Here is a 13,994-nt window from a genome sequence, read left to right as displayed (position 1 = left end):
AAGCCAACCCACTTATTGAATTGACGATTAGGTTTCTACCCCCCCCCCCCCTTTTTTTACAACCTAATGAATTTCGGTTAAGTCACACAATGAAAATCCTAGTAATTTAGTATCAAATTCGTCATTCACGAAATTCAAATATAAGATCTTTCATTTCTAAGTGAAGAGAAATACCACCAAACCGTAGTATTGAGTGGCTACAAAATTCATAATTTGAGTAACATGAAAGTGCAAGATTTGTGCAAAGAAGTTTCTTAATATGGATATAGTAGTGAATTGTGAAAGATCTTTGAACTTAAAAAAGAAAGAACTGACTATGTAACTTTTTTTTTAAATTTAAAAAATATGGATTTATCAACGGTGATAAAATATATGCATGTAAATAGAAAATGAACATTAAAAAAATTTATAACTTAAGTATCGTCGCTCATATTTCTTTATTAAGATGACGTGTTAAAGTAATAAATACATAGATCTAATGCGAGTAATGGAAAATGCAAGATTTGTGCAAAGAAGTTTCTTGATATGGATATGGTGTAGTAGAACTGTGTAAGATGTTTGAAATTAAAGAAAGAAAAAACAACCGACCGCGTAATCTGTGGACAAGACAACACCTACTTAAATGTTTTTGTGCAATACAATACAATACAACATAACGGAGAGGTAGGGAGAAGAGCATCCGTGCATCCGTGTTTGGAGGGAGTTTTGTAATTTTCATTTTATTTGTCCGTTTAGATATTATTAATTAATAATTTGATAGGAGAGTTGACAGACAAAGACATAAGTAAAAGAGCCTCCTCACCCCACGCTTCACAACTTCACACAGAGACTGTCACTTGTGTTGCGCCACACATGATTTTTCATTTTTTAATTTTTTTAATTTTCTGGTTTAGAGATTCAAGATTTCAATTATTTCATTTTGACGCGCCAAGTAAACCCTAATAAAACACAAACAAAAACACAGAAAGAAAGAAAGAAACTGTTTGATGCAGAGAGAGAGAGAGAGGCAGGAGAGGAGAGGAGAGGAGAGGAGAGGAGAGGAGAGCTATTTACTGTATTATTTACAAAATTGCGTTCCTTGAAGATTTGAGTGTTGAATGAAATAAATCTGTCAGATCTGAACCGGTCATTCATTCTTGCTTCTTCTCTTAAACAGATCTGCATCTCCAGTTCCTCCACCCTTCTGCAAATCCCCATTTTCTTCACCTGTCTACCACCGCCGCCCCAACGTTCTGCAATTTCCCAAAACCCCATTCACCTTTCCACTACCACCCTTCTGGACTTTCGGAGGATCTTCATAGCCGTTTTTCCCGGCCTCCGCGGAGTAAATGAAGCTTCTTTGTGCTCTGTAAGATTGGGATGTGGGTTTCTTCTTCTTGCTTCTGATGATCATCTCAAATGTTTTTCTTTTCATTTTCAACTTAAAATCAAAGCCTTTTACTTCAATTTGAATTCGATTCATTCATATATAACATATATGTATATCTATATCTATATCTATATATGAAAATGTCGTCATCAGCAGCAGCAGCAGCAGTCGGGGTCTCTGATCCAAGCCAACTTCACTTGAAAAGGGAGCTCACTCAGATTCGAAAAGCCGCCCGCGTTCTTCGTGATCCCGGCACCACTTCCTCCTGGCGCTCTCCGCTCGCCTCCTCCTCCTCTAGATCTGCGGCGGTGGCGGCAGCTGCCCAAGCAGCAATCACTACTACTAAAACAACTACCACTTCCACTTGGAACAACAACAACAGCATTGGGAGTAATAGAAATGGCAGCGACAGGAGGGTCTTCTTGCACAACTGGAAGAACTCCAAATCCTCCTCCAGAAACGATGACTACAACGACGATGAAGATTACAATGATGATGATGGCATTGACGTTATTGAAGATGGCATTGATGCTTCTTCTTCAGTTGCAGAGTTGAGTGTTGACGATAGCTTGAGTGATGCGCGTACCGGAAGAGGAGGAGGAGGAGCTGGAGGAGATTCAAGGAGTGACACTCAGACTCACAGCCGCTCCTCATCCACCATGCTCCGGCGTAGATATGCACACCTTTTGCCTCCTCGCAAAAACACGAACAAAACAAGTAAGAAAACCGATGCCCACTCCGACCTTTTATCCAAATATCAGAAGAAAGAGTTATTTCTTGGTAGGAACAGAAAACTAGTCGTGGACGGTCACCCAAGATCATCCGCCCGCCGTGACTTGGTCGACCAATCTGATGACACCGAAGACTACTGCAACTCGGAGGATCTTAGGCCAATTTCAGGGGCTTCCCCATTATTGCTATCCAAACTTAAGCACAAGAATTGGCCTCACTCCTCCTCTAAGTTTAGGAGAGATAATAGTATTCCAAGAGAGGACTCTTCCTATTCTTATAGCACCCCTGCATTGTCAACTAGTTCTTATAACAGGTACGCCGGTGTTCGCAATCCTAGCACTGTTGGATCTTGGGATGGCACTACAACTTCCATGAATGATGGGGATGATGAGGTTGATGACCACTTGGAATTTCCCGGCCGCCAGGGATGTGGGATTCCTTGTTATTGGTCGAAAAGGACACCCAAACACAAGGGCATGTATGGAAGCTGCTGCTCCCCATCGCTTTCTGATACTTTGAGGAGGAAAGGAAGTATCATATTTTGTGGAAGTCAAAATATTTACCCTAGACAACGTCGATCATCATCAGGTTCCAATAAGCAGAGAATTGCTTCTAGAAGTGCTCAGGGCGTCCTCCCATTGCTTACCAATAGTGGTGATGGTAGGGGAGGATCATCCATAGGAACTGGGAGAAGTGATGACGAGCTTTCCACAAACTTTGGGGAACTTGATTTGGAGGCTCTGAGTCGATTAGATGGAAGGAGGTGGTCGTCAAGCTGCCGAAGTCAAGAAGGGTTGGAGATTGTAGCTGTGAATGGAGATGGAGAAGAGGAAGGCTCACCAGAAAATATTAGGAGTTTTAGCCAGAAGTACAAGCCAATGTTCTTTGGTGAGTTGATTGGGCAAAATATTGTGGTGCAATCACTCATAAATGCTATTGCAAGGGGTCGGATTGCCCCTGTTTATCTTTTCCAGGGGCCCCGTGGAACTGGAAAAACATCAGCAGCCAGGATTTTCACTGCTTCTTTGAATTGCCTATCTCCTGATGAAAATAAGCCATGTGGCTTTTGCAGGGAGTGCTCTGATTTTATGTCCGGTAAGAACAAGGATCTAATGGAAGTTGATGGCACCAATAAGAAAGGAATTGACAAAGTTAGATACCTATTGAAAACTCTATCAGCAGCACCCCCATCAGCATCCTCGAGGTACAAGGTTTTTGTGATTGATGAGTGTCACTTGTTACCTTCTAAGACGTGGCTGGCATTTCTCAAATATCTGGAAGAACCGCCACAGAGAGTTGTCTTCATATTTATAACAACTGATTTGGACAATGTTCCCCGTACAATACAATCTCGGTGTCAGAAATACCTCTTTAACAAAATTAAAGAGAGTGACATTGTGGCCAGGTTAAGGAAAATATCTGTTGAAGAAAACCTGGATGTTGAATCAGATGCACTAGAATTAATTGCTTTGAATGCGGATGGTTCACTTCGCGATGCTGAAACTATGCTGGATCAGTTGAGTTTGCTGGGGAAAAGAATTTCAACATCCCTCGTGAATGAACTTGTGAGTTTGCTCAACAAATGGCTTCTTGACATGGTCTACTTCAATTTACGTTCACCATGTTACTAGCGATTTATCCCGCTTATTAAAAGAAGATAAAAGATGGATAGCTACTGGGAATATCCAAATAGCTGAATTTACTGTTTACAAACTTAAATTCAACTTTTCTAAAATTCATTAATCTAGTGCTTTGTGTTCTACAGGTGGGAGTTGTTTCTGATGAAAAGCTACTGGAACTTTTGGAATTAGCGATGTCATCAGACACTGCAGAAACAGTGAAAAGGGCCAGAGAGTTGATGGACTCCGGGGTAGATCCCATGGTTTTGATGTCTCAGTTGGCCAGCCTAATCATGGACATCATTGCTGGAACCTACAATATCAATGATATCAAACATGATTCATTCTTTGGTGACCGCAATTGTGAGTGCATCCCCTTAGTTTTCAATGCCTATAAAGTTGTTTGTACTATTGAACCAGTTGGAGTGTGATGTGGAGATAGTACCACAGTTAGCTAGATAACACAAATTAGGTCTGCTTGTCCACCCTTTCTGTATTTTCTGGTTTTTTCTTCTTCATGACAATCGTTTCTTTATAAAAACTAAAATAAAAATGGATTCAAGCAACTCACAACTTCCCTATATGTGGTTGGTGCCATGATCTATCTGTTTTCTTAAAATATATTTAAGGATTGATTGGATGGCCATCTCCTCACCATAACCAAGTTTTTCGTAGATGTATGGTGCTGTTAGTGCATGTCCGGATGGTGTTTCATCTATAGGAACACTTTAAGTTCTCTTGAAGTTTTATTTTGAAAAATTCTTATCTATGTAGACTAATACTAGCTAGTATACTTTGTAGAAAACAATAACATTATCAATCCTGGAGTCACATAAAAAATCTCCACTGACCGTTTATTATTTTGAATGAATTGTTGTTGCGTTATATGAAACTGTATATTTTGTACAGTAAAACTCTTGTAATTTTATGTTTAATTTTAGTTATTCTAATTATGGTTGGCTTCCATACTTCAGTGGCCGAAGCAGAACTGGAGAGACTAAAACATGCTTTGAAGATTCTTTCAGAGGCTGAAAAACAGCTTAGGGTTTCAAGTGAGCGCTCAACATGGTTTACAGCGACTCTATTACAGCTTGGTTCAGTGCCTTCTCCAGACCTTACTCGCTCATGCAGCAGGAGGCACAGCAGTAAGACTACTGAGGATGATTCGTCCAGTGCTTCAAGAGAAGCTGCCACCTACAAACAGAAGTCGAATGCCCAATATATGCTTCATAAATCAATTTCCCATGCTTCTGTTCAAAAAGCACTAAATGGAAATTCCAACCATCAGGGAGATTCATTGTCGCGAAATAACAATGCCAAGCCCTTGCATGGCCATTTCACGGACAGTGGTGCCTCAACTCCCTTGCATGATGATGTTACAGCTGGAAATGCAATCCTCAGATGTGCTAACTCTGAGAAGTTGGAGGATGTCTGGGCACAGTGTATTGAGAGATGCCATTCAAAGACACTGAGGCAACTACTACACTCTCACGGAAAACTAGTGTCTATATCTGAAGCTGAAGGTAATCTCTTAATCTCTTTATACACTTCATTCATCTTTGCTTTTTAAAATACAATGCACTAAATGATATGGACCTTTCTATGGAAGTTTCTGCTGTGATTTTGTGTCAATTGGGGAAACTGTGCGTATACATAATGCAAAGATGTTGGTTGTGGTGTCTAAATAGCATTCTTGTGGAACCGATGGTTATTTGTACATAATTTTACTGTGACACTGGTGTATTGCTTCGTGCTAGAGCAGGATGTACTTGTTTTATTTACATAAAATGAAATGGGGGGAAGTTGTGGGGGAGGAAGAAGAATACAAGTCAGGTGGTCATACCATTTCACTTTCCCATAATTCCCATTCAGTTTGTTCACTGAAGTTCACAGTGAACAAACATAGGATCTCATGCTTGCACTTGATACAAGATACTGATGTGAAGCTGATTTCAGGTCCTAGTTTACGAGCCAAACATAATCAATTTTTGAGACCTGCCCCACATGATGAACTTATGGAGCGTATGCTGATTGTGCATGTTTCAGTTAAGATTGGTTGATGGAAAAACTACCAGTTTTGCCCCGAAATACCCCATTTTAATATATAGGTTTAAACTAATGGCAGAAATGTTAGGACAATGGTGGGCTAGTTGACAATTAACTCTGAGCTTTGTTAATAACTAGGTGTTGGGGGAATATAAAAGAAAGAATATAGTAGTCTGAGCATTACAAAAAGTATTATATAATTGGCTAGGTTTTGATAGTTAAGCTCAACAAGTCCTTCACAACAAGAAGCCTTGCGTGTGTTTCTCTTTAAATGTATATGTTCTTTTCCCTTTCTTTCCTTGTTTACAAGTCCTTCACAACAAGAAGCCTTGCGTGTGCTTTCTCTATAAATGTATATTTTCTTTTCCCTTTCTTTCCTTGTTTAAACGGATTTTTTTGTTTTGTTCAGGTGTTCTGGTTGCTTATGTCACATTTGAAGATGGAAGTATCAAATCTAGGGTAGAAAGGTTTGTGAGCAGTATCACTAATTCAATGGAAGTGGTTCTCAGACGCAATGTAGAGGTTAGAATTGTTCACTTGCCAGGTGGAGAGGCTTCTCTAAATGGTCCAAGTCCAGTTCACTTACCAGGAACCGTGGCGGCAATTCTTAGGGAAAGGAAAAGAGTCGGATCAAATGCCACAGATGGTTACTCAAATTGCTCTTTGTTTCTTGATGAGACCCACAAGTCCACTTCTGATTCATCAGACGTGATCGCCGAAGGCAATGGCCAAGCAAGTGTTACAAGAGAGAGCAGACAGGAGATTCCAATGCAAAGGATAGAATCCATTATTCGCGACCAAAGGTTAGAGACTGCATGGCTACAGGTGGCAGAGAAAGGCACTCCTGGTTCTTTGAGTCATTTGAAACCTGAGAAGAATCAGGTCCTGCCGCAGGATGGCACTTATTACGAAGATCAGATGGAGTCATTGAATTCAATGAGGTTGTCCTCTCAGCATGGGGAAGATGGATTAAACCCTGAAGTCAAAATTTTGAAGGTTAATAGTGGAAGGGACATCCCGAAGGACCCGTTAGGTAGAAGGGTTGACCGTTATCCTATGTCCCCAAGTTTACTACATGATAGTAACTTTGTGGGAAATTCCAACAAAGATAACCAGTGAGTATTTTACTTCTTTTTACTTTTTACTGGAGTATTTTGATTAAGCTCTTTTCTGCTCCCTACTTGACTGAAAAAACCAATAGTTACAGGTATATGGTGAACAAAATATGCTGCTTGAATTTAGTGAAAGCTTAGCTTGCATCCGCATTGATAAGTATTCTAAGATATAAATACTACATATTCTGGTGATCATAGAACAATGCATATTCGAGTGATCATGGAACACAGTAGCTACTGATGTCGTAATAATTTAGGATACGGGCGCTAAATTAGCTTAAACTGCAGACGCTGGCTTTTACATTGTTATATGGAATTTCCACTAGGAAGAAATGGCATTGAACACATTGAATTGACTGAATGCTGAAATTCTTCCTTGGGCACCAAATTGGATTAGAAAACAGAATCTCAATTTGATGCTCTATTTTCATTCAGTAAACAGGGGAACTGCAATTTCAATGGATATCACTTTTGTTGCTCTTCTATATATTTTAATTGTCTTTTTAATCTGCCTATTGAAATGCATTATTTCATGTAGTGGTATTCTTTTCTTTTGTTCAAATTTTGATGTCTGCATTTATAAATAATGTATACCACATTCTCATTCTTGGTATTTGTTTAGGGGTGATGAATCGGGATCAGGTAAAGGAGGAGGTTGTAGTGGATTTTTCCATTGTTATAAGACTAAACCTCGTAAAAGAGGAAAGGTAGGCTGTTATTACAATTTTCTTTAGATATTTGTGATTTGATTCTGGAAACCCTGTTTGACCTGAAAAGAACCTCCCTGCATATTTATGTGTCTATGTAAACAGATAAAAGGGGGGACGGCTGTTCAGGCATGCAAAGGCAGACGGTATTCATTGTTTGGGGAGTGTGGGAAGAAGTCAAGGAAAACAGAGAGCAAACATAATACAAGGTGAAAATGAAATCTGTAGTTGGACGTCGGGAGTGGTGGCTGTGCAGCTGCTCATTTGGCTGGTTACATATTTTTTTTCCTCGTGTAATTTCTGTGCTCCAGTAGTGCTTGAGCGAGGCATTCTTCTGAGGATGTGAGAAAGAGAAGTAAAACAGATGATGTAAAGCTTTGCGGTAAAGCCGCGTTATGCATCTCCATTCAATTTTCACGTGGTCTGAATACAAATAAAAATGGTAAAACCTTGAATTGGTATCATTCATGTTAACTGATTTTCCAGCCTTGATGAGCTCAGGTAGGTTTTCCGAGGTTCTTCAGGTTCATTGCTTTTGCGTCTGAATGTTGTGCTTGGGATGGTGCAAGTAAACCTTGAGATATGATGGTTTCATCTTAAACATGTAAATCCCGACAGCCGTTCATTCAAAAATGTATTGGATACGTGATTGGAATTTCATTTTATTAACTTGGCCTTCAATGTAACAACATGGCTGCGAAATCTTGCTCAATTGATTCAACCTTGTTAGAATACATATTAGGTTAGCTTTTTAGTCAAAATGGTCTCTCAAATTAGCCTAACTCTTCACTTTAGTTTTTGATATTTAAAATCGATAGAGTTGGTTTTGAGTTTGTCATCAACAATTATTTTGGTCATTTTGTGAAAAATCGATATTAAATGAGAATCAAAATGACAAAAATTGAGGATATTTTTGTTATTTTCTCCTTATCTAACAAAGATTTGTCATGAAATGACCAAAATAATAATTGATGGTGGATAAAATAATTGTCAAATATTTTATTTTTTGTAACCGAAAACTATTTAGTTATTTTTATTTTGTTTGGTTAGGACTTTTATTTTTATTTTATATTAGTAATAATTTACTCTAAATTAATCTCAAACAAAAAGAGATTCAATCTCTGATGCAGAGGTCCCTTACCACACAGTTATTTTCAAGTTCAGTTTTGGTTTAATTACGAATGATATTCAGCTTCTAATCAGGAATCACACACTCAAAAGCATGTTCAGGTGAAACATGACAAGCTCCTTAGTCTCCATTAATCACAGCATCTTCTCACAATTTCTACACAATTAATTTGAACTCATATAAATATGATAATTTCTATTAGAACAACCACAAAACTACAAGCACTTGCACAAAATCACATCCCCTTTAATAAAAAAATTTGGATTTAAATGATTTTTCGGCTTTAGTTTCGTCTACACAAAGGAAAGAAGAACGAAAATACAAGCACTGGCACAAAATCAGCATACAGAGAGACGGCTATTCAGAAGAAGACTTTCCCGAGCTCATACTTAACATTCTTTCCGCGAGTAATAAATCATCCGGCGTTGTCACCTGCAAAACACCACCACATTGTTTGTAATTTAATGAATCACATCCTTTGATATTATGTGTTACGTTATAGAGATTGAATTTCCAAATACACTGAGAAACGTTTACGTCAGAGACTGGCACTGGACTGCTTAATATTGGTTTACAGTAAAGAATCAAGCTTCAGTTAGGATGTTTCACTACCTTAATGTTGGTATAAGATCCTTCGGTGATGTACACCGGATGCTGAAGGTGCTCCACAATAGACACGTCGTCCGTCACTTCAAGGCCTTCCCTGTGGAAAGTACAATATGTTCAGAATTTGTATACCAATAATATTTAAGATCAAACAACAGATATAATTACAATTACGAGCCCACATGAAAAAAGTAAACGATAGAGAAACCTATAGATGACCAACAAAATATTATGTTTCACTCGTACGTTTCCCATTCACTGGAAAATTGAAGAAAGTTGAAAATTGAAAATTGATGAAAGTTGAGGTTTCACCATAAAACCAATTCGCAATATTGATGAAAGTTGAGGCTCAATCATTTATAAGAATATGCAGGTCCCTTCTTTCTCCTGATGTGGGATTGATTCTCTCAACAAAAATACATAACAAGAATCAGCCTCTCAAGGAAACGCTTTGGTCTACTCAGTGCCTCGACATTCATCAACATGGACTCGTACAGTAGTTATGCATTTTTTAACAATCATTATACAACTAAATTGTGCAGCATGAATTAGTTAGTACCTATTGACAAGCTCAAAACCCTCTTTAAGCAACTGAGTTTTGATGACCTGCAGGAATTGATCGGCATTCAAAGTTAAAATGTCTTTAACTGATCAACTAAGAGATATAAGTTAAGCAGCAAACCTGGGGTGTCTGCATTTCCCAAAGTGTTCTCCTGTCAAGGGTTTTGACTACATAAGATTCACTGTTTGCCTGCATATAAAAATGGAAAAGAAAAATAAAGCACACGGATAAGCTTATCAAGTTTTGGATCAAACTAATCCATAGACAAAAGTACAAAAAAAAAAACAAAAAAAAATCCTTTGACAAAAGTAGTTTCATGGACGGAAGTCTTGTTATTTGGACACTGGAGCATTGACAGGGCGAATTGCTAGTTGGTCTAGCAACGTGTGGTTAGACTGGAAAGCAACAATAAAACAAAAGGTTCTGCTACCCCGAATTAAGATTGCAATTCCATACACTTCTAATGTGCGCTTTCTGAATTTTGGACAATATTATTTCTATGGTCATGAAGTAATGGCCATCCTAGAGTCAAGGAAGACAATTTCAAAGTCAAGTAATGGTGATCCACCACCGAAGAGTGGAACATCGTAACATTGTGAGAGAAGATGGGAACAGAAAACTACCCCTATTTGAAAGAATCTTCTGTAAGTTCTATGTCATGTGTCAAGTGTGGAATTGAACTACTGAGAAAAACAAAGCATAATATCCTTTGATGCAACTAAACTACAGGAAAGTGTGAAAACTAGGAGCTTCAAGATACCTATTGAATGAGTTTCAATGAAAAGAAACCAAGGAGATACTAAACGGACACAGCTTTAGCATAAATATTACTAAACTGAAGGTAGTACCTCTTTGATTGTAGCTTTTACTGGAACACCAAGTACAGCTGCACCATTTAAGCAACCATCTTTGAGAACCTAAAAGCATACAGTTCCAACTCTGATCATTCTTAAATAGCTACCGGAAGCGTCCAACTTAAGAATACAAACAGATAAACAACCGTGCATAATTTAAATGTTTTACCCTATATATAAATGCCTAAATCTAGCAACTAGAACCCACATAAAAAATTTCCATTTCTTTTGTTCTTCTTTATTTATTTTTGAGAGAGAGACCAACTATGACTGGACATATTGACACCAACACTCAGAATGTGTAAGGAAACAGCCAACCATGACGAACTATTTAGTTTCAGACACTGATGTATTTCAATAAGTAGCACTGCTCTAGACCAAACGATATACTCTTGGTGAAACACATTTCTGGATTCCCAAGTGCGACATATTTCATATGCGTTCTTTTCCATATTGAACTCAATTGGTAGCACTGGTCTATAGTATACCTGCCTAAACCATAATCCAAAAGGAACGTATAAGAACATAGTACACTACCTAATGACGATGAGAGGTGTTCTATTAAGTACATATTGTAAGAGACAATAAAAGCCGATGCACTAGATGTGGGCAGGGAAAGAAATCTGCATCTCAAACCTTCTCTACATCTCCTGATGATACCAGAGGTCTAGCAGAATCATGAATACAAACAAGCTCAGATGTCAAATCAATTGCCTGTCCACAAAGTTGTATACTATGATAAGCAGATTAGTTTATGCTTCCCAATAATCGTTATATATCACATTTAAGAATAACAAATAAAAACCAAATCATCTGTAGATATCAATGAGATTTCAAATATCAATAAGAAGAAATCATTGACTTTTATCTCGTTACCGGTCGGCTACAATGTGCAAGACGAGTACAAATATCTGTTCACAAAAACGACGAACAAACTTCAAACTAAAAAATTGAGAATAGGTCCAATGGCACTATCACTCCAGAGATTTGGTCCAATGGCACTATCACTCCGGAGAGTTTTGTTACATACAAGAATTTTTTTGGTTCGTCTTGAAGAAGAATTTCAAAGCCTGAAAAAGTTAAATTCAGGCTTGGGGCTACCCATATTAATCTCACATTTCTAACACTGAGGCTTAGGGATTAAAGTGGATATTGTTGCAATCCTCATGAGAAGAAAACCTTCAACAAACTTCAAGGATTGAACCAAAGTTTCACAATAGAAGCATGGTCCCGGAAAGAACAATAGACAGCCTTCTCAGTTTCATATATCAAGTAAGCTGATGCAACAGACATTGGGATAAAGCAGGTTTAAGATAAAGCAGAGCCAAGAGCTTTACAAAATAAAAGAGACTTCTTTATGATTAAGGAGACTTTTTTTTTTTTTTATTCTTGATTTACAAAGGAAAAGAAAGAATCTCTGTGTACCTGGAGTCCACTGTAAACAGAATCTTGTCTTTCCTTCCCTGGTAGTGTGAATTTAAGTTCCTTCTGGATCTTAGGTTTGGCGTCTGAGAACAATACATGACCAACTAAATTAGTTCAAATGTCTCGTGCATCACTACACCCAGTGTATAAAACACATCCAAGCCAAGAGGTAATGTATTTACAAGGGGGGCAAGAGAGCGAGGATTAACCTTCAAAAACATCCTTATAGGAGGGATCACAAACTACAATTATCTCCTTTACTTCAATAATTTGGGAGAAAGTGTAGAAGCTGCATGGAGTCAGAAATAACAATCAGATGAGCATACGATTTGTATCCCCCGGAAAAATAAGAGAGTAGAAAGTCAATTAATATTTCCCTGAGACGTGAATAAAAAACCTACACGAGGGAGTCTGAAAAGAATTATTGCAACTAGAAGTATAGACACAAACAGGTCAGGTTTCCGTCACAACAAAGTAACTGTGTCTAGAAAGTTGAAACTGGCATCCAAAGTCTAAAGCACAAAGCTTCATTCATTTTAAAATCCTTCTAAAGGTACAACATGAAAGTACATGTTCATCATTATAATCAACCAGATAAACATTCAGCTAATTCAGATTAGTAACGCATTGTAGTTGGTTTGGTAGGTCGTGTACAAAAATTAGAAAATTTCCCCAAGTGGGTTGGCTGAGAAAGTGTCAGTCAATTACCTGTATAATGCAATTGGCTGGCCTAAAAGGGGAAGATATTGCTTTGGCATGCTGGCCTAGTTGCACAAACACAAGGAAAAAAACATGATCGACTGGTGGAATGGGAATGCACGACAAAATCCATAGATGAAGGTGATGGGGATTCTATTCCATTCATATGCACTATGCAGGCAAATGCAGATGAAGAAGGAGAATGGTTGATGATGAAAAATGGGGAATGTAACAGATGTGAGAAAATGGTATCCAAGAAGACTAACCCCCATCCTTTTGCCCTGCCCTCCAGCCAAAAGAATCACCGACACGCTCTTCTCTTTCACTATTAGTCTAGACTCTGGTTTCTGCATCATCAAAAAAAAAAAAAAAAAATCATTTACACAAGTGCTGATAATTGTAAATGATAATTGAACAAAAAAAGAAGGGAAATACGATGATTATACATCTGCATTGACTCTCGCAGAGAAACAAGTGAATGTTGCAATTCGAGTAGGTGGTGCCTTAGCCTTGTGCCTGAAACTGAATTGTTTGCCTGAGAGACAAAAGAAGCACGCAAGCATATAGCTAATTAATTAATTATCAAGCAATTAAGCATACAAAAGAAATGTTTGAACTTGAATTGAATAACTTATTAATAAGATGAAAAAGACAAGAGCTTTGCCTGCATTTCCAATGCCTGCTGCTGCTGCAAGTCTAAGTCTAAGGCCTCCTCCTCCTGCTGCAGACTTTGAAAGTGGTGGGATTCTGAGGTTATCATTTGAAAAAGCTGCTGAGGAAGACACACTGAGACTGAGGACGTCCATGTCTCAACCCACAGAGACCTCTGACCTCACCTTTCCTTCCTTCCTTCCTTGTGCCCCTCTGTCTCTGCAGCCCCACTCTCTATTTTATTCAACAAAACAGATGAGGAGGATTCTGTCTGTACATTCCCTGAACCTGGAGACAAAACACCACTCATCGCTTCTTGCATAATATTTCCTTTTTTCCTTTGCCAGAAACAGAATTATTGTGTATTTATATATGGCAGGTGGGTTGGTAGACTGATAATCACTAATGGGTGTGTACCAAGGCCCAGTATTTCACTATTTTAAGCCCACCCCCTACCCACCCTTTGTCCTCTATGACAAA

General features: G+C 38.3%; 2 protein-coding genes across 3 annotated transcripts; one reads left to right on the top strand and one right to left on the bottom strand.

Annotated features, from left to right (window-relative positions):
- Positions 1-658: 658 nt before the first annotated feature.
- Positions 659-8,277, top strand: LOC103442003 (protein STICHEL). The gene is made up of 6 exons (XM_008380734.4): positions 659-3,666; positions 3,867-4,083; positions 4,695-5,243; positions 6,176-6,881; positions 7,504-7,588; positions 7,694-8,277. The coding sequence occupies exons 1-6, from the start codon at positions 1,504-1,506 to the stop codon at positions 7,799-7,801; spliced, it is 3,828 nt and encodes a 1,275-aa protein (XP_008378956.3). The 5' UTR covers positions 659-1,503; the 3' UTR covers positions 7,802-8,277.
- Positions 8,278-8,885: 608 nt separating this feature from the next.
- On the bottom strand, positions 8,886-13,855 carry LOC103442054 (2-C-methyl-D-erythritol 4-phosphate cytidylyltransferase, chloroplastic). 2 transcript variants are annotated; one of them, XM_070826180.1, is made up of 12 exons: positions 13,528-13,855; positions 13,310-13,385; positions 13,130-13,210; positions 12,873-12,928; positions 12,374-12,453; positions 12,165-12,247; positions 11,376-11,453; positions 10,734-10,802; positions 10,006-10,074; positions 9,883-9,929; positions 9,330-9,420; positions 8,886-9,149 (listed from the first exon to the last, which is right to left on the bottom strand). In XM_070826180.1, exons 3-12 carry the CDS (start codon positions 13,133-13,135, stop codon positions 9,075-9,077), a joined length of 654 nt encoding a protein of 217 aa, XP_070682281.1. In that variant the 5' UTR covers positions 13,136-13,210; positions 13,310-13,385; positions 13,528-13,855; the 3' UTR covers positions 8,886-9,074. The 2 variants fall into 2 exon arrangements, with proteins under 2 accessions (XP_070682281.1, XP_028963298.2); XM_029107465.2 differs by having other exon boundaries at positions 13,310-13,398; positions 13,528-13,845.
- Positions 13,856-13,994: the final 139 nt, after the last annotated feature.

Source organism: Malus domestica, chromosome 08, assembly GCF_042453785.1.
Source record: "Malus domestica chromosome 08, GDT2T_hap1".
NCBI classification, from domain to species: Eukaryota; Viridiplantae; Streptophyta; class Magnoliopsida; order Rosales; family Rosaceae; genus Malus; species Malus domestica.
The sequence above is the reverse complement of the archived record's forward strand: the minus strand, read 5'-3'. Positions and strand labels throughout refer to the sequence as shown.

Bases quoted from the DNA above. Each gene is read 5' to 3' on its own strand.
- LOC103442003 (XM_008380734.4), top strand. From the start codon at position 1,504: ATGAAAATGTCGTCATCAGCAGCAGCAGCAGCAGTCGGGGTCTCTGAT. The intron at 4,084-4,694 runs GTGAGTGCATCC...TCCATACTTCAG, and splicing joins ATTCTTTGGTGACCGCAATT to TGGCCGAAGCAGAACTGGAG. The intron at 6,882-7,503 runs GTGAGTATTTTA...GTATTTGTTTAG, and splicing joins AATTCCAACAAAGATAACCA to GGGTGATGAATCGGGATCAG.
- LOC103442054 (XM_029107465.2), bottom strand. From the start codon at position 13,669: ATGGACGTCCTCAGTCTCAGTGTGTCTTCCTCAGCAGCTTTTTCAAAT. The intron at 13,399-13,527 runs GCAAAGCTCTTG...TTTGTCTCTCAG, and splicing joins AGCAGGCATTGGAAATGCAG to GCAAACAATTCAGTTTCAGG. The intron at 9,421-9,882 runs GTACTAACTAAT...TACTTTCCACAG, and splicing joins GGTTTTGAGCTTGTCAATAG to GGAAGGCCTTGAAGTGACGG.